The 23,431-nt window shown below is 42.1% G+C and overlaps 2 protein-coding genes across 2 annotated transcripts; one reads left to right on the top strand and one right to left on the bottom strand.

Annotated features, from left to right (window-relative positions):
* Positions 1-1,654: 1,654 nt before the first annotated feature.
* On the top strand, positions 1,655-9,576 carry dync2i2 (dynein 2 intermediate chain 2). Its single transcript, XM_080046236.1, has 9 exons — positions 1,655-1,852; positions 2,508-2,771; positions 3,268-3,377; positions 3,601-3,758; positions 6,172-6,281; positions 6,668-6,838; positions 7,286-7,518; positions 7,937-8,094; positions 8,812-9,576. The coding sequence occupies exons 1-9, from the start codon at positions 1,775-1,777 to the stop codon at positions 9,048-9,050; spliced, it is 1,521 nt and encodes a 506-aa protein (XP_079902362.1). The 5' UTR covers positions 1,655-1,774; the 3' UTR covers positions 9,051-9,576.
* A 179-nt stretch (positions 9,577-9,755) lies between these two features.
* ndor1 (NADPH dependent diflavin oxidoreductase 1) lies at positions 9,756-23,071 on the bottom strand. The gene is made up of 15 exons (XM_080046314.1): positions 22,938-23,071; positions 20,963-21,102; positions 20,371-20,448; positions 19,875-19,972; positions 19,301-19,399; positions 18,586-18,687; positions 18,100-18,303; positions 16,498-16,625; positions 15,725-15,939; positions 14,380-14,487; positions 13,880-13,994; positions 13,313-13,459; positions 12,807-12,925; positions 12,463-12,557; positions 9,756-10,713 (listed from the first exon to the last, which is right to left on the bottom strand). The coding sequence occupies exons 2-15, from the start codon at positions 21,095-21,097 to the stop codon at positions 10,569-10,571; spliced, it is 1,788 nt and encodes a 595-aa protein (XP_079902440.1). The 5' UTR covers positions 21,098-21,102; positions 22,938-23,071; the 3' UTR covers positions 9,756-10,568.
* Positions 23,072-23,431: the final 360 nt, after the last annotated feature.

Here is a 23,431-nt window from a genome sequence, read left to right as displayed (position 1 = left end):
TATATTCACTACATAAAGAAAAATGTATACCTCTAGGCCTACTTTTCTTTTTCTTTTTTAACTAGAATTAATTGTATTTCTTAGCTATTGCTTTGGTAATGTTAACTCTTGTTTTTTTAGAGGAGAGGGATGGAAGAGTATAGAATAAGAGAGGAGAGGTAGAAATAGGCTTCCATTACAAGTTTAAATTCAAATAAAAGTGATTGAAATTAGGGGGGGACTATTTCTGTTTTTTTTTGTACTTTTACTTCTGTCGGCCTACAGTAGCCTACATTTTAATAGGCTACCTGGCTTTTGATACTAAAGTAGATTTAATCTAAGCTATTTTAAGTAGGGCTAAAAAATGTATCTAATTAATTACAGGCTCTGTGATTAATTAATCTAAATTAATCGCATACTTATATGACACTTTTTTGCCTGTTTATAAACAGCTGTAGATTCTCTCTCTCTCTCTCTCTAGCCAGGTTTCTAGGCTACATGAAATAAAGCTGCGCATAGCGCCGACTCATTCGCCATCGTACTACTCAAAGCCAAAAATAGATACACACGCAGCTAGCAAACGAAAGTGAGACACGGAGGAAGATTGAGAGATAGGCTACTTGAGTTTTGAACCTAGCCTACATTGTTGGCGGCCACTAAATGAATAATTCACAGACACTGCGGAGAATAAAATAATTGCTTATTTGCCCGAAACATCCCATAACACATCTATAGAGACCTCGGCCCCTTTGCCCTGCTTCTTTCTTTACTGTTTAATCCCGTGCGGGCTGCGTCCACAAGATGCGCTCTCGTCTCACCCCTTTAGCACCGGGTCAAAGGGCACTATAGAAGTGCGATTAATCTGCGTTAATTTTTTTAATCGCGTTAATTTTTCTGTGATTAATTAATCGAAATTAACGCGTTAATTTGACAGCCCTATAATTTTAAGACTTTTAGTCAATTGATTTTATTACGGGTGACTAACTTTTACCGGAGTCATTTTCCGGTGAGATATCCTTAACTTTAACCTCAAGTAGGCCTATATAGCATGTAGGCTATAAGTAGGCTTACTTTATACACCAATGCGCTGCTTAATTATTTTTCAGAAAAAAACACGTCCTGTAGGCTAGTTGTCCCTCACGCGTGCAACGGCTGCACATCACTTACCCTCGTCGTTACAAATAGGCTGCAAATCCGAAATATAGCCTACACTTAAAAAAGTGTAAACAGACAAACAACAAATATAAACAAAGTGTAAAAAGGTCGGACAAAAGGATAAATAAAAAACTGTAATTTACATCTATTAAAATAGCATATTAACAAGCATTGTAAATGAGACATACGAGCAGTGTGAGTAGGCTACTGTCCCGTCTCGCACCGGCTGTTACAGGAAGTACAGATGCATTCACAATATATTATATGTTTTAATACCTGAGAACGCTTCAACCCTATATGTGTTGGAAACAGATAATCACGTGTTCTTATCTTTCTTTCTTTCTTTCTTTATTGTTCAATTTTAAGAAAAGGTTAGGATTTGTATCCTGGAGACAAAGCGGAAGTGAGGACGGGATATATCTCTTGTGTTTGGACATTCTCTCCGTAACCAAGGTAACGCTCCTAGCTATCCCTTTTACTCCATACATTTGGAAACCAGCGCCGTCAAACGTTCTGATGCTAGCTACAAAGCGAGACCTAGCTAGCTGCGCGGTCACCATTCTGACAAACGCTAGTTAACATGTTTCATGTTCATCGTTGAATCATTCTTCAGCCCGAGCAAAGCCCATACTGTATTAGCATGTTTACTGACGAAGCCCTGGACTCGGTACACATCCAGTCTGTGTGGAGGAAGTCCCAGCAGTCTGCGCAGGAGTCGGTATGAATCTCTACTTGATGCCGAATAAGAATATCTCGTGTTAGAGAAACAAATGAGTATGATTACAACCACGGAGGGAAATGGAACTAGGGATCACACGATACTAGTAGCTACTAGCTAGTCACTAAAGTAACTTCAACAGGGGAGAGATTTCCCGAAGAGGATAACCAACCAATGCCACTGGACATTTTATTTGTGCAAGGATAATGTTAATGTAGCCGATACTGTTTACACGTTTTAAATAATGATAACGTGACCACAACACACAGTACATCTATATTGCACCTACTTCAGGCTCATAAATTGCGGTGTCGGGGAGTAGTTAACGCCATGTTATGAAACTAATAGTCTACCTTCATTTTGCTGAGGCTTGCTGGGCCTACATGATCAATTTTCCCCTTTTTTACAAAGTAATTTGAACTACTTTTTCTAAGTAGCTTCAGTTAACCAAACTAGATCCTTCCCTAGGGTAGCTTTGGCCCTACTTTATCTTCCTCCAGTGTGAAGTCATTGACAGTTTGCAAAGCTAAGATGAACAGGTTGCTACCCCAACGTTGCTTAATTCTGTATATCACATTTGGAATTGCAATCACTATAGGAATGATTTGCATCCCTGAGCAGAAGGGGCCTTTATTTGCTGTCCTAACCCTTTCAGAGAAGCTGTCAGACGGCAGCGCTGCACAGTGCTGAGGCAGAGGTCCAGACTGTGTGTTCCACCAGCATCTGGACCCAGACGTCCCAGCCTCAGCCCCCTGGCACGGAGCACCTCCTCCAGGCAGACCATGGTGAGCCAGAGCCCCCAGGCCTCCACGCCTTCCTGCTGCGAGTACAGGACCAGGTCATCAGAGAGCTGGGCAAAAACGCCAAGAGCCACGCCTTCGATGGCTTCCAGGTCAACTGGGAGAACCACAGTCACCTGGTGAGTAGGACCAAGTGGGAATCGCACAAAAAAGGGTGTTTTTCTGATTTTGTCAGGTGACAGCGAAAACCAGGCGAGAATCTGAAAGTGTGTCTTCGTCCAATGAGCCGATGCTTTGATCTTGATTTGATTCATTTAGGATCCCCAGTTGCAACACACCAGAGTGAGTGGAGTCTGTACATAAAAAACTACCAACAGACAATCATGCGTTTGACATCAAGTCAAACAAAATAGACGAATAATAAACAACAATAAGACAATATAAAATCAATTAAAAATGACTTTAAAAAAAATGAATCTTTGGCCCTGGCGTAAGGGAGATCTTTTCATTAACTGTTAGCCATGACAGGCTACAATGCATTACTTCGATACTACTGTGACTCTAGCAGTGAATGGAGCAGCTTCTGCCTAATTATTTTACAGCAGCATTGTGACACAGACTGGGCTTGATTGTATCTCCATAAAGAGTTTTTTCTGTACCGTTTCATGTCTCCAGGTCTCATGCCTTCATTGTCTCCAACATCCCAGTGCTCAAGAGAAAGATCTGCATGTCACCAGTGTGTCGTGGAGCTGCACAGGTTCAGTTATTGCCTGTGCCTACGGTCGGTACGTATGTCACTTCATGTAAACACACTCCACCAAGGTAGTCCTGAATGTTTTTCACCCCATTTCAGTCTGTTATTTACTTAGAAAATGGTAACCATTGCACACCCAACATCGCTCAATGATTTCAGAACTATTGTCCTCACACCTCACTTAAGCAAATGCATGAAATGTCTAGTTAGCAAGGAATTAATTACACAAAGCTCTTGTGTTTTTTGGTTGGCAGGATTGACGAGGGGGACTGGAGCACTGAGCGGTCCTATGTCTGTACGTGGAACCTGGACCGTGGAGGTGTGAAGCCCAAACAGGCTGACCTGGTCATAGACGTTCACACTGCAGTCACTGCTGTGTGCTGTCACCCCAACCAGCCCGCACTTATCGCAGGTACACTCACTCTATAGCAGCATGCTAGTACACTCTGAATGGGCTCAAGTCAATACTCCTAACATCTGTGTCCAGGGCCGGCGGTAGCCAGGGGCCAGGACTTTTTTTTTTTTAGGTGAAAGTCCAGACCCACTATCGGACGGACCTGTTCATTCGCTGTCCAAGAAAATGTCAAATAAAATTCAGACAATTAGTTAATACTAAAGAATATACCATTACCATGCATTGCTTCTAATTGTATTATTGGGTGGGCAGGACAGCCTGCCTCCAAGTTACCCACCCGCTTATAGTGGTCACTGGTCAGCAGAGCCGGCCCGAGGCATAAGCGAAATGAGCGGTTGCTTAGGGTCCCGACTGCCAGGGGGCCCCCCCAATTTTTTTTTCTATTTCGTTTTCTTTTTCAGTTTGTGTGTTTGATATCAACATCATATTATGTAAATGTGAATTATCATACAATAAAAGGAATACAATGTTTTGGTAGATAGTTAATAGCTTAATAATTGAATCAGTTCATCTGGGAGGTAATCCGAGGTTAACTGATCACGTCACGTTCACGTCCATGGCATGCACAGTGTGTATTGAGTTTATTTAAAAATATTTGAAAATGGGGCTGCCCTCAGTTGCCCATGCACTGTGTATAGTCTATAGCCTATTTCAGCCTCGTCTGTGGAAAAAAGATAACTGGACAACAGAGTTCTTCTGCTTCGTTCCTCTCACTGCATTTAAATGCATGAATATTACAGAAAAATATGTCCCGTAAAAGAAAAAGAGCACCAAGCCCATCCCAGAGGACCCTCCATAATATTTTATTTCAAATTTATATTTCCATGGAAAATCCATGCATCTTTCTTCAATTGCTTCTAATTCATCAGACCCAGTGTCCCCAAATTATTTGTTCACACAAAATTCCTCAGATTTAGCCTCTTAATTTTCCTCTCAAAGTGCACCAGATTCATGCATTTCACTTTAAAAAGGTAAAAAACAATCTCCCGGGGGGGGCATACCCCCAGACCCCCCTAGCAGAGTTGTGACCTCGGCTGGCTACTATTTTCACCCAGTTGGACATCGGAGCCAATAGTGGAAGGAATATATATCTATATAGTGTGTATAGTATATAGCTCTGGACTACCACCATCCAGGTTGCCCAGTTCCAAAGCTTTCTCTTCAATCAGCTCAGGCTGCCTACAGTTAATACTGCGATTAAAAAAAAAAAAAGATACATTATGTTGTATATAATGTATATTATATGTTATTCATAAACATTTTGGAAAAAAAACATGCAAGAATCAAATCTCCCACACAGCAACACTCAAAGTTTATTTGCATATTGTGTTCTACACAATTCACAGTAAATGTGCCAAAAAGCAGACGCAGAGATCTTACAAGGGCAAAACATTTCGGCTTGCGTAAATTCACCTAAAATGTATAAAGGCCCACCCTAATCTAACTGTCTAGAACTTGGCCTGTCTGTGTCTTACCCTACGTCCCCACCAAAAGCAACACATACGCCTGTGGGCGCTCAGGTCGCTCCTATCTCCCTGCCAGCCTCTGGAGCAGTCGCTGGCAGGGCTGCAGACATCACTCCTGGTGTGTGAATAGGCTGTCAGGTTTACAGAAGCTATACAGAACAAGGGCTGGTAAAACCTCACTCACTGATGCTCACAACACTTTTGCACACAAGCGTTCATTGAAAATGAATAGCAGCCAGCTGACAGTGATACTCTGGTGGGGACGCAGGGTTAGTGTCAGGTTTTGCTCTTAAGCCCCGCCCGATGAAAACAAATATATTTCAGAGGAGATTAGAAAGCTAATGATACATTTGAATGGAAAACCCTTATTCTGACATTCTTGCATTATCTTCAGTATGCTTAGTCTCATTCCTAGCCTTAAAGTCACAGCAGATAAATAGCCTAACGTAACAGTTTTAATTGTGTTACATCCAGAAGTATGTGTTTAATTAACTGGTCAATCCACATCAAATAGCGTATACCTATTTCTTATATGGCTGTATTAGTGTTGACTTAAGCCTAACCAATAAATCTGGTGATTTTAACTAAGCGCAAAAATCTAGCGGTTGTGTACATTTTTGCAGGCCAGTAGCAAGAAATTGTAAAGCACAAATGACAAAGATGTTCGGGAGCTCTGACAAGTTTCTATTTAGTTTGTCAAATATCTTATTTGTTACATATCTACAGATATAAAACATTTTGCTTCTTAAAAATGTAACATATCTAAATCTAAATTATTATAGTTTTTGTCCTGGCAGTGAATACGTTCAAAGACTCTGATTCTTTCAGATGTCCCACAATAGCAGAATAAACCCTTTCCATGGCTTGTTTCATGATTTTCACTGAGGTATGTGTGTTTGTGCGATTACACATTACAAGTGGTGTGTGTGTGTGTGTGTGTGTAGGAGGCCTGTACAGTGGGGAGGTGGTGGTGTGGGACACCAGGCAGACTCAGGACCCTGTGCTGGCTCAAACTGGGATGTCAGCAGACAGCCACAGAGAACCTGTTTATCAGGTGAGTGAACACAGATAGAGTTGACATGCAGCATGCAGCCTCCTCTGTCCTTAGACCCTTCAGATAAGGCTAACATATCTGTACAAAGACCCCTCAACTGGGAATCAATGGAGAAAAACAGAAGAGGGATCACTCTCCCTGGAAGGACAGACATCTTATGGATTTCATGAGTTCAAATGAAAATCACAGTATGAACACAATATTTGACAACATAAGAGGTACATGTAGACTGTAAAAAACTACTGGTAATTGGTTTTCTCCTTCAAAAACCTAAATCCTTCTACTGCAGTACACTGCTGTCAGGGATCATACAAAGAACTTGTGTGCAACACACACACATGATAAGGTCCCACTGTGTAGTCCATTCCTCTGTGATGTGTGTGCAGGTAGCCTGGGTGCCCCTGCAGAGGAAAGGAGAGTTTGGGGTGCTGAGTGCCTGTTCAGGAGGACGGGTGCTGCTGTGGACGGTGGACTCAGACCAGAGCAGGCTCATTGCTCACGCTGCCTACGCCTTAGCACGACAGCAGGTTCCACACAGCAGCAGCACTGGCTTCAAGGTGAGCCTCCCCATGAACGACCACACTGGAACCAAACCCAACAGATAGAACAGCTTCCTTCCACTATAAGGGACCAACGTTGGCTTCAACGCCAGCCCTGATTGGCCCAGGCATTTTTAGTTGGGCTAAAGCATAGTCTAGCATTCATATTCAAAGTTCAAGCTAGACCCAGGAATAACTAAATAAAGGAAGTGTCTACAGAGATGACACCTGGTGCTCTCCGTTACTAATGAGTAGACTCCAAGGTAAATGCAAGGTGCTCTTAATGTCTTAATGTAAAGTCAGGTAAAGAGTAAGCACTGAAGCTTACTTCAGACACATTTGCGTCATACTAAGGATCGTAAAAAATACTTTAATAGTTGTGGCAGATCAGAATAAATGTTTCATATTAGTAAAATGTGTGTGCTGTGTGGGCAGTGAGTAGCAGGTGTCTGTGTTGTCCCGTAGGCCCGAGGCAGCAGTGTGGTGGGGGTGACAGCCCTGGCCCTGTCTCCCTGGGACCCTGACACCTTCCTGGTAGGCTCAGAGGGCGGCCTGCTGCTGCGCTGCTCCTTCTCCTCCCAGACCCAGGCTGCAGCTCCTGCACAGGGCCTCAGTGTTCCGCTCAGAGCCCCCGCTGTCTTCTCCTTCAGGCCTCGCAGTGGGCCTGTCCACTCCATTCACTGCTCCCCTTTCCACAGGTCACCACTCACACACACTATAATACATCTGTACATACTACATATACATATTTTCTATTATATTTAACATTATATTACATGTACGGTATCCTATTTCACTAGTTATTTTTTTCATTTCCTTGTTAGGTATTTGATTTTGTCTAAATGTAATCTAATTTTGCATTCTATTTTATATTTCCATGGTGCACTGCACCTCATCTCTACACTGTGTCCTTGCACTACTGTTGTTTGTTCAGATCTCAGGTGTTGCTCTCTTCACTTGTGTGTTTCTATAATACATTTTCTTCTTCAATATATTGTTGACAGGAGCCTGGGACTTTGATTGCCAATGACTGCTGCTGTAATGGTTGACTGATCAGTACTGCAGTGATCAGCAGCTATTGAACAGGTGTGTCTAAAGCCTCTTTGTTTTGCACAGGAACCTGTTTGTGAGTGCAGGGACAGACGGCGTGGCCCACCTCCACTCCCTGCTGCAGGCCAGCCCTCTGCTCTCTGTCAGGGTGTCTGACTCCTACGCCTTCCAGGTGCAGTGGTCTCCTACCAGACCACTGGTCTTTGCTGTAGCCACCGGACAAGGTACAGCAGATAAATGCTTGTGTATGTGGATGGTGTACAGTGTTTTAGCCTCGGATTGAGACATAGCAGCGGGGCATATGGGGGTGCAAGGAGGTTTTCAGCAATCACAATTGCGCCCTGCCAGGACGTTTTATATGTGTGTGTCTATCTGCCAATGGCTCTTAATGCCTGTGTACAAACTACATTATGCACAGAGATGAATAGGAAAAAGGGTTAGAAAAATTCAGTTTTACGGATATAAATACATAGCCGGAATTTAAAAGTGGTGACATAATCAGGAAAGCGCTGTGTAGGCCTATCTTTTCATCAATGTGATTTGATGTGGATATAAATGTTAGCCTCTAGGTTAAGATGCTTTACTGACATGAGTGTGACAGCACAGAATAGTCTAGATAAGTTATTTTCTAAAGTTTAAAGATAGGTGCTCTCATCTCCCTTAGGTGTGTTCATTCACACATCAGGAAAACACTATAAATCAGGAAAACACTATAAATGATCACTTCATATATTTTCTGGTTGAATGTGACACATCAGATCCAGATGAGGAACTTTGAGTTGGAGCTACGCGTTTCATCCAGTATGTCTCAAAGGTCAATCCTCCCATCTGGATGGTCAACCAGTTCTACCACTACAGCATGATGTGCTGTGTCATGTCAATGTAGCAGCAGTACGTGAGGCTGTGTCCTTATTGAAACCTCGTCCTTCTCTCTCTGTCAGGCTCGGTGCAGATATTTGACCTGGGCCGGCGGTCCCTGAAGGCAGCAGCCACCATAGAGCATGGAGGACCGGCCCTGGCTGCCACCTGTCTGGCCTTCAACCAACACAACCCTGAGCTGCTGGCAGTGGGCAGAGCGGATGGAACAGTGTGTGTGTGGCAGCTCAGTGCTGACCTGACAGAGCAGAGCCCCAGAGAGAGCAGCCAGCTGGAGCACATAGCCAATCAGGTGGCAGAATGACCTAGGGGTGGGCTAGCATGATATTTTAAAGGTATGATAACCTGAAGCAGAAAAATACCACGGTTTCTCTGTTGCGATCGCAGCTCTCAAATATGTTATTTTGAAAAAAGCTCAGGAACATGGAATAAAGTCGAAAAACCTATTTTGGACGATTGCAGTCCCCTCTGATGTTTGGAGCTTGGAGCCTCTATCTGGGGCTGTGTTCAAAAAGCCATACTAACACCATCCCCCCTACATACTCAACATGATGTATATACTCCATACTTTCTACGTAACGATCCATTGTGTATGCGAGGTTCGACAGACCGTTTACACTGTAGTATACAGAAACAATAAAGAATACAAAAAAAAACTTCCATGCTGTTTGAAAGGACACATTGCATTGTGGGGCGGTTGAGTAGGAAAAGTAACCTGTCGATCCATACACAAAATGTTACCAGAAGGTAGTACTCATCCGGACATTTCTCGCATACACAACCGTCACATACTCAAATTGACGTCAAAATGAGTATGAGTAGGACGTTAGTATGGCTTAGTACAATGGAAGGACTGATGGACTTTTTTCGAATTTTTTTTATGTATAGTTCTTTTTTATTGGGTGTCATATAAACATTTGTAAAATGTAATTTTCTTCTATTTTTTTGGTCTTCATGGTCCTATAACTTTTTTTACATTCAACTGACATCACTGCAGCGTGTATATTCTTAAAGCCCAGGTTGTCCTGAGTAAAAAAAAATCTCAGCTTGATTGTGTGCATCTCACAGGGCACATGTTTTACAAGGTTTATTAGATAATAAATCCAGACGGACCAGAAAAGGCTTACGGCATGGGAGGGTTGAGACACTTGTATGATAACATGCTGAGGGGGTGGACTAATACCATAGAACGGTACCACGGAAAATAGTGCTTTTGAAACCTTTCATTTTTCTAATGGCGGTATATCTTGATACCAGAGGCCTGTTTCAGGTAGCTGGTTATGAGGCGACTCAGAGTTTGTTCGCTCTGAGTTAGTGGAAACTCTGGGTTTTCCGTTTCAGGTAGCAGGTCCAGCGCAACCGAGAGTCAGTTACTGCGGCAACATACGCCGTGGGTCCAACCTGCTGGATAGGTGGTTAGACCCCCCATCGATAGAGGTTCAGTCCCCTTCACAGCAGACCCGGGTTAGAATCCAGCCCACTCTTGTTCTCTGCATGTCATTCCCCTCTCTGCCCCATTTCATCTCTGTCTTTACAAACGGTATAATAAAAAGCCAAAAAAGAAAAGGCAAAATTTACCCTGCATTCCAAATCACATACTTTTTCTTTTTACTACATTGCATACTAAAGTAAAGAAGAGTTTTAGGGCCACGGGAGAGAAAAAAAATCCGATAAGGAAGATTTTTTATAATTGACCTGCATGTATTGGGACATCCTAAATCTTTTTTTGGCATACTAAATAGTAGGGAAGTATGGGAATTGGAACGCAGGGAGTTAAAAAAGAAAAGTGAAGTGTGATTAGGAGCAGGCTGAGGTCATGTGATCAGGACCAGGCTTCCATCTGGAAGCGGCCGGTCCTCTCCATGGTGTCCAGCATGTGGGCTGCCTGCTCTGTGGACAGACCCCCCTCCTGCTGGAACACCTCTTTAAGGGCCTCACACACACTGCTGGGCATGTCCTTAGCATTGCTGCAGAGAAGAGACAAAGGACAAATCAGACATTCGTATTTATTCGTTATTCAGCTCTGTAAAAAATTAAGAGACCAGTCTGGATTTTTGCTTAATTTTTTATCTCAACATTACTTAATGGAAATGCTCTTAATGACAATATTCTTATTGTGAATTTGGTAGAAATGTTGTCAGTAGTTAATAGTGTAAAACCAAAATGCTATTATTATAATTTTTTTTTATACTTATTTTTTATTTTAAAAGGTTAATTCTACTCAAACATATGCATATAAATAGTAAAACGAGAGACACTGAATATTTGGAGTGGTCTCTCAATTTTTTCCAGAGCTTAATATTACCCCCTTAGGGATTGACGTTTGGTATTGAACAACAAAAACTTTTTTCCATACTTGATTTATGGAGTCAATTTGGTCTGTGCCAAAAGTAGTGAACTTGGATACCCAGCCCTAAAGCATGACACATAAAAAGTGCTAGATTCTGTTCGGTGGGGAGGATTCTGGGGCCTGTATGATGGATTTATCTTAGTTGTTATTGTGCCTTTTTGAAAGAATAAAAATATATATATTTTTAAAGATGTCCATCTTCATTAGGAAGCGATTTAGTTGTAAGAGTTTATTCATGCCACACCCTGGTGAGAAATGAGCAGAACTTTGGCTTCAACTCAGAGTAACCTAGGCAACAGTATCTCAAAGCTTTAATTGGGAAAAATAGAACTGAATTTAATTTAAAATCTTGATTTCTAACTGTAACAAAAAAGAGTCAAATAAAATCTCATATGGTAAGCCTTCATTCTGTGGTGTGAAACAGGCCCGATGTGGATATATTCCCAGAACTGGCGCTCTGAAAGGATAGCTACTTGACTTGTTCAACTGAGACAGGTGTTAAAGGTTAAGGGGTGGTAGGATGGCCTAGAGGTAAGGTGGCCGACCAGTAACCATGAGGTCGCTGGTTCGATCCCCGGCACCGGACAGGAGGGTGTGAGTCGTAAAACTAGCAGAGGCTGGTATTGTGTCTACGGTGCCCACCATCTCTACCATTGTGTCCTTGAGCAAGACACTTAACCCCAAAACTGCTCCAGGGGCGCTGTACTGCGGCTGACCCTGCGCTCTGACCCCCTCCGAAGTGTGGTAACTTGAGAGGGGATATGCGAAAAGACAAATTTCAATGTGCCTCGTGTACAACTGACAAATAAAGATAACTTAACTTAACTTTTTTTTTTAAAGGTAAGCCATTTATTTATGTTAATATAAGTGTTAAATCGCTCTTATATAGTGTGTGCGTTTCATAAAGCCGATCTCTCAGTCACTCGCTCTGCATGTAATCTGCAAATAAACTTTTCGGGGATCCCACCACACTGATAACAAATCAGAAGAGAGAACGCTACAAACCGGCACCCGTCTCACTGCCGGTGCACGTGCAGAGCGACAGATGGGTGAATGTGTATGCGCCTACAATGGTGTAGCAGGTAAGAATCCTTTCCAATGTCTGTTATGATGGTTTTTATCATGTTTGATCACACTTATGGATCTGAGATGATACTAGATAACTCACTGCTTGAAGACCGCAGTGCATTAATGTGGTGACGTAGGGACGAGGGAGGGGACTGCTAACTACAGTCACTGACAGGAAGTTAGCTAAAAGAACCATTCCGCTTACAGCACCTTTAACTTCAGAACTTCCAGTTTTCAGACAGACAGGCAACATGATGGAGTGACCCTGACTACTCACAGGAGAGAGAGAGAGACTCACCCTGCGATGTAGAAGCACGCCCCTTTGTTAGCTATCAGGTCCCACAGGAGCTCAGCATTCTGCCTCACACGGTGCTGCACATACACCTTCTCATCCTGAAACACACACACACACACACACACACACACACACACACACAGTCAGGCCGGAGGCTTAGAATTCACCCAAGATTGTTTCATTTTTCTACAGATTGAGTAAGTCAGTGATTCTGGAGAATGCTTGTTGTCAAAATCACTTTTTTGTCAAATTGAGTGAATGTCTTAATGTACGTATTTACATGCTCATTTATGTGTATTTACATATTTAGTGTGTTGGCCCTTAAAGCCCTCCATAATGTGTCTGACCTGGTCTCGTGAGAAGGCAGTGAAGAGGGTCATGTGTCCAGCCTTCACCAGCTGCTCCCACTCTGTCCTACAGTAGAAGTCTTTGGACTGGGAGCGACAGCCGAACACCAGGACGTTGGCTGGAGGATAGGGAGGGGGGTGAGACAGCTCATTTTTCCACAGAGGCTACATTTACACCACAATGAGCTCGCTAAAAAACGGAAACGTTTTTTAAAAACGTCTGCGTTTAGATGACAGTTTTTGAATTAGCTCCACATGCACACAGATCTACATGGCTGTAATACGCATGCCAGGCCTGTAGTGGGCGGTAAAACCTTGCAGTAGATAATAACCCGTCCTTATTCAAATAAATTTCACTCTGGAACCTGGTTTACAATTTCAGACCCCCAAAACGCTGTTGCCGTGTAAACAAATGACCCCAAACATAAAAAATACTTTAGCTTTAATGTTGAAAATGTTAGCGTGTACACAGCCACTAAAGGAGGAGAAAGAGGCCAAGCTCTCACCGTATTGGCCCTGTGCTATCCTCTCCTGTAGGGCCGACCTGAAGGGAGCCACTCCTGTCCCAGGTCCAACCATGATCACAGGGGTGTGCTGCTCTGTGGGGAACTTCAGACCGCCCTTCTTCACCCACAGAGGCACATACACCTCCCCTGCAACACCGTTTATTACAACACAATTAATGCTACACACATGGCTTTAAAAGGTGGAGCCAGCGATTCTGCAGAATGCTTGTTGTCAAAATCACTTTTTGGGCCAAATCAGTGAACGTCTTCTCACGACCTGTTGCCTGTCTGTGTGTGTGTGTGTGTGTGTGTGTGTGTGTGTATGCTGAAAAAGATGGCGGGCCCCCTTTGTTTACAGAGCCTAGGTTGTGTATTCACACCAAAAAAGTGGTCAGCACACAAAGTACAGAATGGTGACGAGGATATTCACTGTTTTTTACAACAAGCCTTCTCCAAAATGGCTAACTCCACCTTTACTTTTTCAGTTGACATTTAAAGTACATATTCTCCAAGTTACGCATTATTTTGAATTTTTTTTTTGTGCAAAGATATGGAGAAAGGAGAGACCTTGTGCAGGGTCCAGGGCGGCCAGCCAGCTGGAGCAGAGGCCAGTCCGAGGTTTGTACATCTTGGTTTTGTAGCGAACCACAGCCACTAGGATCTGGAGCCTGTGTGGGTGAGCCTGTGTGGAGGAGAGAAGGATCACTTTGCTTTTTAATAAGAAATACAAGTTCCCAGTGATTTCTCCTAATCCGTCGCTAAGTACATGCTTAGTAAATGCCTTAACGTTAGTACATTAGTGGTTAATGCTTATTAGGCAATAATTCAGTGTTAATGCATATTTTTTACGGTAGGTGCTTTGTTAACCATTAACTATGCTTGCTTTACTAATGCTTTAACTGAGCACAAGTGTTACTTAATGCTTAGCTCATGCTTATTGAACATTAGTATATATTGACAGTTACTTAATGCTTAGCAAAAACCTAATAAGCATTAATGTAAGTTACAGTTAATGAATGTACCTTTACTGTAGAGTGTTAACAGTATTTCAGAGAGAGGACTCTAACCTTGAGTGAGGAGGCGATGGAGAAGGAGCGAGGCTGGATGTGAGGGAACAGGTCCAGGAGATAGTCCACTGTGAGCTGTGCTGTAGTGTGGGGGAAGTCTGCCAGCACCTGCACCAGCCAGGACACAACACACTTAATAGGCAGCTCAAATTCTTACTATGTGTTACTGTATTTCTTTAAGTTGACTATGTTGTTTTTTAATGTTTGTTTATACATTGTGCAATGTCCCTGAACTAAACCAATAAATAAAAAATAAATAAATAAGGACAGAATGACTTACAACTAGAGGACACTGAGGAATACGTAAAAAAAACATATGGTTGGAAACAATGAATTCTAATAAACTTAATTAAACAAAGTCAGTCTGCTTGTACACAAACTTTAAACATGGAGAAAGCATCTGTCCCATGGTTAGGGTTTCTTTATGACGTCATTTTTCTGAAAACCGTGTGCATGATGAAAGTTTTCAAAACAATTGCGTCTGAACGCGGAAGCGTTTGAAAACGTAAAGGGGAAAACTTTTCTGTTTTTAGCGAGACCAGTGTTGTGTAAACGTGGCCTTAGATTCAGGGCCAATCAGAGCAGACTGGGCTTTTTTGGAAGGCTTAAAGAGAAAGGCTCTAAAACAGAGTGTTTCAGACAGAGGCTGAAAAGAGGAGATTCAGCAATGGAACTGTTAGAAATATAAAAGATTTTCATTGGACACACTACACCATGAAAAAAGTTTCTAGTAGAACCCCAAATTACAATTTTGAACCTGGAAATGAGCTTTATATGTGACCTTTAAATAGCTCATCAAAAGTGAGGTTTAAAGGTGGAGTAAGCTATTTATTTATGTTGATATAAGTGTTAAATCGCTCTTTATTCATACAGTGATCACTTATATAGTGTGTGTGTTTCATAAAGCCTATCTCTCAGTCACCCGTTCTGCATGTAATAAGCAAATACACTTTTCGGGGATCCCACTACTGATAACAAATCAGAAGAGAGAACGCTACAAACCGACACCCGTCTCACTGCCGGTGCACGTGCAGAGCGACAGATGGGTGAATGTGTATACGCCTACAATGGCGGAGCAGGTAAAACTCGTTCCCAATGTCTGTTTTGATGGTTTTTAATCATGTTTTATCACACTTTTGCGGATCTGAGATGATGCTAGATAACTCGCTGCTTGAAGACCACAGTGCATTAATGTGGTGACGAGGGAGGGGACTGCTAACTGCAGTCACTGACAGGAAGTTAGCTAAACTGACCATTCCGCTTACTGAACCTTTAAATATGAAGGACTTGGGGGTGGAGGGAGAAGCATTGTGCTATGGCCCTAGTGGTGCTACGGCCCTACTACCTCCAGAGTGGTGCGTCTGGGTCTGTTGCAGTAGCTGTGCAGGTCGTCCTGGCCCTGGGCGGAGCTGAGCTCCAGCAGCTTGTCCTGCTCCAGCTGGCTGCTGCTGCTGAGGCCACACAGCAGCTCAAAGAAGGAGCGGCGCGGCACACAGCTGATGTCCAGGTAGCTCTCCACCAGGTGACGCACAGAGCAGGGCTGAGGGAGGCGGGGTGGCACTGACAAGGCAAAGCATTAGGAGTATTCAGGCTCCACAGTGATGCTTTAAAAAGGTCACCTATCATGTATGCAAAATGCACTTTGTCATATCTCTTCAACAATAACATGGGTCATTGTTAACATGTTGCATTTCGTTCTGTTTTTTATATTCTCCTAATGTGCTGAGGATCTGGTTGTGTCAGTTTGCTGTCATTGGTTTGTTCATTGTGATGTGTTTGGTGTCTCTGATCTTATGTTTATTTTTCTACATTGGCTATGTTGTAAATGAGGTTCCTAACTCAATATATTACCAAGTTAATAATAAAGTTGACGAATTAATGAAATCACTTCTTTCCATTGACAAAAACAATTCATGGGTAAGGCGCACACGCACGCACACACACACACACACACACACACACACACACACACACACACACACACACACACACACACACACACACACACACACACACACACACACACACACACACACACACACACACACACACACACACACACACACACACACACACACACACACACACACACACACACACACACAGAGAGAGGCCTACCTGCAGTGTTGTCTGAGGGCTTGAGAGTGAACCTAGCCTCTGGATCTAACCTCAGCAGTTGACAGAACTGCTGTACGTCTTCTGAAGCGTTCTGAGGTGACATCATCACTACATCACCAGCAGCAAACCTACACAGTGACAACACACCCAATGGAAAAGGTTCAGCATTTTCAGTTGGTTTTACACCTCTACATTTATAGCCTGGTCCTACCAGAGTCATATTACTTCATTTCATTTGTACAGAAGGTCTGGAATCGCTCAATTGACAAACGGTAGCTCAGAAGGCAGGTGTCTGTTGAAGTTTAAAACTATTGGATCTGCCCAGTGCCACTCTGGATCTGCCAACCAATCGCATAACGTTCGGTTGTGACGTATGTCATGAGCCGGTTTCTGAGCTACTCTCTCTGTTCACTGATTGGACCGCCAGAAATCTGGCCGGAGAAAAACAAAGAATATACCGCAGACCCAGACTGACTACTGAAGGGAAATGAAAATTAAGCAGAAGTAGGAAGGCGGGCGGTGGCAGGCTACTACATTTATAGACTGAGAAGCCGACTAATTCTGCATCTCAGAAAATACTACAGTGTACAGATCAATCCCACTACTGCTTTGGGGGTTAGGGGATCCTACATTACATCACAGTACAGCACCACTCCAGGCCAGTTGTTGGCTGCATCTAGAAGCTGCTTGTAGGGCTGGCAATAATAACTATCCTCTGTTCCAGTCGCACTGAGGGGAAATGTCTTTTGTAGACTGATGTGATGTTAGAAGAGTCTCCTCGGTAAGTTAAAGGAGTCTCTTCCACTGTTTCATGTTGAATTAAACTGATTCATTGTCTAGAGATGCACCAATCCACTACTCAGTATAATCCAATTCCGGGTTTTGGATTTCTTTGTTGGTGGTGATGTCATGTGTGAGGTTATGAAGGCTTAAGAAACACAGCCATTCTTATTTAAAAAAGAGCAACAAATATACAAAAATACATAAAGATGTACCTGAACTGCTTTCAACTAGGGCTGCAACTAACGATTATTTTGATAATCGATTAATCTGTCGATTATTTTCTCGATTAATCGATTATTAATCAATTAGTGTTTTGGTCCGTAAAAAGCCCATGTTGACGTCCTCAAATGTATTGTTATGTCCAAAACACACAGATATTTCAGTTTACTTTCATAATAGGATTAAAGAAAGCAGAAAATATTCACATTTGAGAAGCTGAAATCAGAGAATGTGGACATTTTTTATTAAAGAATTACTCGAAACGATTAATCGATTATCAAAATAGTTGGCGATTATTTTAATAATCGATTAATTATCGATTTGTCGATTAATCGTTGCAGCTCTACTTTCAACTGTTTCAATACAGAAGAACATCAGAACTTTTTAATTGCTCAATTATCTTTAACGTGTGATATGTCACATAGCCATGGCTTAGCATTTTATTTTATTTCCTAGTTAAAATAAAGTATATATATATATATATATATATATATATATATATATATATATATATATATATATATATATATATATATATATATATATATATTTTTTTTTTTAAATTTAAAAACATCCCTACTTCATGTCAAGGTGACTCACTCAATGTTGGATCCAGTGATGTCGAACTCAATGTGCCTGACGTCCTGGAAGTGGTCCTCGTGGGTCACTCTCCTGTTGAACAGCACTCGAGCAGCAAAGGGCTGGCCCTGGGAGGGGACAGGGGGCTGAGTGGGAGCTCTCAGCCTATCACATGGCTCCTCTGTCGCATCATCCAGGAAGTGGAATGTGTATGTTGGAGGGAGGCTGCATCAAGAAAACAAGGATTCAACACAAAACCAAGATAGATAGATAAAGGGCCTTAAAGGCACACTCCATGCCTTCTCCATCGAACGCTTGTTTATGTTCAGACTAACAGCGGCAATAGGTGACGCTCAGAGCGAGTGGACAGGTCGTTTAGCCAGCTTTAGTACAGTAGATATTAACCTATTTTGCCAAAAAGTGTTCTGGGTTACAATCGCTTAGTACACCTTTAAGGACAAATACAGCCACAGTATACTTATGTGTCGAATCAAAGTGTATACTCACGGCTGGTCTTCACTCAGTGGAATCACATGGGCTAAAGAAGGGTAGAGTGCAAAGACCTTGTCCCAGAGCACTGAGAGCCAGGGGTCAATCACAGCGTCAGACCTGCTCCACACACAGTGACAGGGACGAAGACACAATAAGATCAGACCTGGTTAGCACACACAGTCAGTGTGTTTCCATGGGACAACTAGATTGGATTAAGACATATACCGAACTTGCCACTCGAACGGACCGCGTCACTTGTCTGAGTATACATACATGGCCTTTCAAATATTCGATAAATGGCCGGAGCATGGCTGACTCCGCTATGCTAGGTGGCGCTGTAGCCCTTTCAACTAGTGGTTATAGAGCCACGTCCGGTTCCTTTCCGGCAACAACACTACTATTTATTGCGTCGTCCCCTTCCACTTCCTTGTGAAATCCTCCGCAGGGATTCTGGAGCAAGCGCAGAACGCAAACTCCGATATTAGATATGCGATCCTGTATACATGCAGGTAGAATGCCGACTATGAACGAGTTATCTAGGTGTTCTTATCCGACTTCGCTTGTCCGTTAATGTGCCGATTTGTGTGCTCAGCATAGCACTCTCGTCACTGTGTCACTGCAGTAAAAAAAGCCCAGTCTAGAGAAAAATAATACGTGAACTAAAACTACCATTGTCTTTTCTCCCCACAGTGTATGAAAGACATTGTCCCAGGTGTGAGGTGTATCTTACCCCAGGTCATGTTGGTCATCAGCCAGCCCTGGAGGCAGCAGCATACTGGCTCCCAGCTGACCCAGGCGCTTGTGAAGCTTTTTAGCCACAAAGTTGAACCTACGGACAAATGTGGTTGATGCTTTTACAGGGTAAGTTCAATTTAAGACTTTGTAAGACCTTTTTATGCCACTTCAGGCCATACTGGCAAAAGTAGGAAGGATGTAATGGAAATCCTGATGCATTTCAAGATACTTTTTAATACACATTTTGATAAACTCACATTGATGTACTGTAACAATAGCTCTGTGAAGTGTTGTTAACCCTTGCTAACAAAATCCAGAAGTGCTTATTTGTCACATAACGACCCCTCTCCAAGTATTTAGAAGTCAATCACAAATGGAAGACCTTCGTAAAGGAAGTTACCTTGCAGCAAAATGCAATAGGTTTAAGGCCTCATTTTCAGAATCTTAAATGAAATGTTTTCTTTAAGGCCATTATGACCCTGCAGGTATCCTGTTGTATAAAGACAGACAGTCACTCATTCTGAATGTGTATTGGGACGACTTTAAAAGATGAAAATCAAAGCACTTACTTTGGATAGGAGGAGTCGCCCAGGCCCAGCACGGCACAGTCCAGCTGACACAGAGAGCCCTCAGGCAGCGACTTCCTAAAGACAAACCTCCAGAAGCTCTAAAGAAAGAAAGACCAAAACAGAAAAATGTATGGCTTTTCCTAAGTTATTTCAAAGTTTGTGTCTGTATTTTTGACAAATCTAATAGGCGTTGGGCTCTCTTAGCTCAGTGGGTAAGGCCCCGCAGCAGACCCGGGCTGGAATCCCACCCCAAGGGTTGGAGGTTCGATCCCCGCCCTGCCACCTGTGTCATGGTTGTTGTGTCCTTGGGCAGGACACTTCACCCACCTTGCCTCGTGTGAAGCCTGCTATCGGTGTATGAATGTGTGTGTGAATGGTAACGTGTAAATGAGAACAGGTCTCCCTTGCAAAAGAATATCCAATCTCAATGGGATTTACCTGTATAAATGAAGGTTTAAAAAAAAAAAAAAACGCTTAATCATACTTGATTTGTTACCTTCATATTGTCTGGAGGGTCGCCCTGGCCAGCGGTGGAACACACAAAGACCACCAGAGACTCTGAGATCAGGTTGGCCTGTTTGAAGAGAGGGATGATGATCCAGGTCAACTTTAAAGGGCACATATTCTGCACATGTTCAGGTTCTAAATAGTAATTAAGGTTTCTACTAGAAACAGTTTTCATGGTGTAGTGTCCAAAAAAACACCTTTATATTCCCCACAGTGCCATTGCTGAATCTCTTCTTTTCAGCCTCTGTCTAAAACGCTCAGTTTTAGATCCTGTCTTTTTAAGCCACGCCTTCTGAAAGCCCAGTCTGCTCTGATTGGAATCTAACTGCTGGTTTTTGAATCTAAACTGCCAGATTCTCATACTTTGGGGGTCTTTAATCACACAGGGATCTTAATGTATGCTGAAAAAACATGAAAAAGTTAAATTTGCTTACCAGGTGACTTTACAAAAACCCAAACAAATGGGTACAGGGTAGGTAACGATAGGGAAGTGAATTCAATCCCCAGCACAGCACACTCACCACATTGTATTGATCCAGAGGCACACTCACCACATTGTATTGATCCAGAGGCACACTCACCACATTGTATTGATCCAGAGGCAGCACCTGGACCTGCAGCCTCCTCCTGCGGGCCTGGCGGGCCACCCTCTGGGCACAGTCCTGGGCCGTACCGGTCTGGCTCCCATACAGCAGCAGCAGGGCCGGACCAGACATGATGACTGACACACACACACAGGCACACACTGCTCAACAGTTCAAATAATCAAAATAATAATCAATAATCAAATAAAACACACATAGCAGTGATTCTTGAGGACTGGGACAAAATGTAACTGCTGTTATCTTTAAAAATAAAAATATTTAAAATTGTAGATGTTATTAGGGATTAAGAATAGAATGTCTGGAGCACAATTAACCCCTTAAATTAAATTTAATTATTATTATGTCAAATTTATGACACTTGTTATCTTCTCATGACGTCAAAACAGTGTGTCTACAGAGAAGGTTTCAATCTTTCATATGCAATAAAACCTATTAAAAATGTACTTTGATGATTTAAAAAGAGCTTTTTTCATCAAAGGCAACACTAAATAATCTCTCATATCAATAAAAAAAAAAATTCTACAACACATTCATGGTTTATAAGGTTTCTAAGTGGGGGGACACTTTTTGTCACCACCGTCAGACATTTCATTAAAATGTAATAAAATCAGGCAATATGAGGGGCAGCTGTCTCCGTGAAGGACCTATTGTCACAAGATATCTGTGCAGATTACATTAGAGTCAGAGAGGCTCTGATTAGTGTTGTAGTTTTAGAATATTTTACATTCCAAATCTTGAAAGTCCTGCGTCACAACCATGATACGTTAACACTGACTTACAATTTCTGAAGAAGTTATTTGAAATGTTTTGATCATTTTATTTTCCTGAAGTAGTTCATACTAGCACCTAACATCAACAGAAAAAACAAACTGCTACTAGAAAAACTCTATTTGTTCTGTTTAAGAAACGTTAAATATGTCAACACCGTCAGATATCAATATGTATATTCATATACATTTTGAAAATATTTTTTGTGGCCTCTATCAGTTTTGGTGAATATTTGTGATCACTATACATCTCATGGGTCTAGCATAAAATGAGGGAACATTTATTTGTGTTTTTTGGTGTCTGACGGAGTTGACACAAAATAAGGAATGGCAAGCTAAAAAGCCCATGTTAAAAAGGAGAAGCAAGGTAAAAAGTCCATTTTGATAAAAGGACAAAAGCTGGGAGGTTGTGTCAAAGCTTAGCTCAGTAGCTTAGTACATGTTGGATACATACATGTCATTTAATTTGCCTAAACATAGGGTTTGTATTTTTTCAACATGGCACCCTGTTTTGTCCCACTTCTCAAGAATCACTGATAGAACAGGAACAGCAGAGAGAATGTAGGTGCAGACAAATGAATGATTAGATTGATTATATAGCAACACTAAAAGAATCCACAGAGTAACATTACTTCTATAGTAATAAGACTACTAAAAAAAGCTCTGTTATGTATTTAGTAATGCTTATGTTTTAGTTATAGGGCATACCAACATAAGGTGAATTAATGGGATTGTGTTATCATATTATGTGTTATTGTGTGTATTATTAAAATGTGTTATGTCATTGTAACTGTGTTTCTTTGCTTGTGATTACGTCATCATGACTCATCACTATACTCATGAGTTATGTTCACTTTCAGACAGTCGAGTCTCGAGTGTAGTATCTATTCAGAGAACCACAATGATGCTTTCAATAAGCTCAAATGAAATTGTTGACTTTATTAATTTATTTTGCAACGTTCGTCTGTATTTTTTTGGTACAGGCTACTCTATTCAAATGCAGATAGATAGCTTCCTGACTTAATTATCTTGAAAATGCTATACACTTGACATTTGAGGACTGGCTACCTGCTAGCAGGCTAGTTAGCTGACTAAAGAACTTGGTCATTTATTTTTATTCTTATTTATATTCCTTCACTATAAATAACATACATCACCAAATACCAATTAGACAAGGCACTTACCGCTGCTGTCTTTGTCAACAATATCTGTTAATTATAATAAAATGTATAAATGGCTCCTCTCATAGGCCTTTCACACCAAAATGAACCAAGAGTCAGTTCCAGGCTGGTGTTGGGGTCAGTTCAAAACTGGTTACAGCCTTATCCCAGTTATGAACCGGTTGGTTTCACATCGACCGGAGACAGCCATGGAGCCGGCAAGAGAGCAACGTCATGACGTCACTGTAAACGTGTGTGTACGTCACCCGACGCCGCTGCTCTTGTGGCTAACGCTAAAGCTACCGCTAGCTTTAAGCACAACAACAGCGGCGAATACGTCTTATTTTTACACTTGTTGGCTCTCGCTTTGCTTTCTTAAGCAAACAGGACCCATACAGCGTATTCTCGCCGGTCAATTTGATCGCTACGTTCGGTAATTATGTTATGTTTACGTCTCGTAGTAGCGGTGTTTTTAAATATGGCGGGCATGAGGTTTGAGTTGCTCTGGTTGGTCAGGA

Source organism: Ammodytes marinus (genome assembly GCF_949987685.1).
Source record: "Ammodytes marinus genome assembly, chromosome: 18".
In the NCBI taxonomy this organism is placed as follows: Eukaryota; Metazoa; Chordata; class Actinopteri; order Uranoscopiformes; family Ammodytidae; genus Ammodytes; species Ammodytes marinus.
Note: the sequence above shows the minus strand (reverse complement) of the source record. Positions and strands in the feature narration are given on the sequence as shown.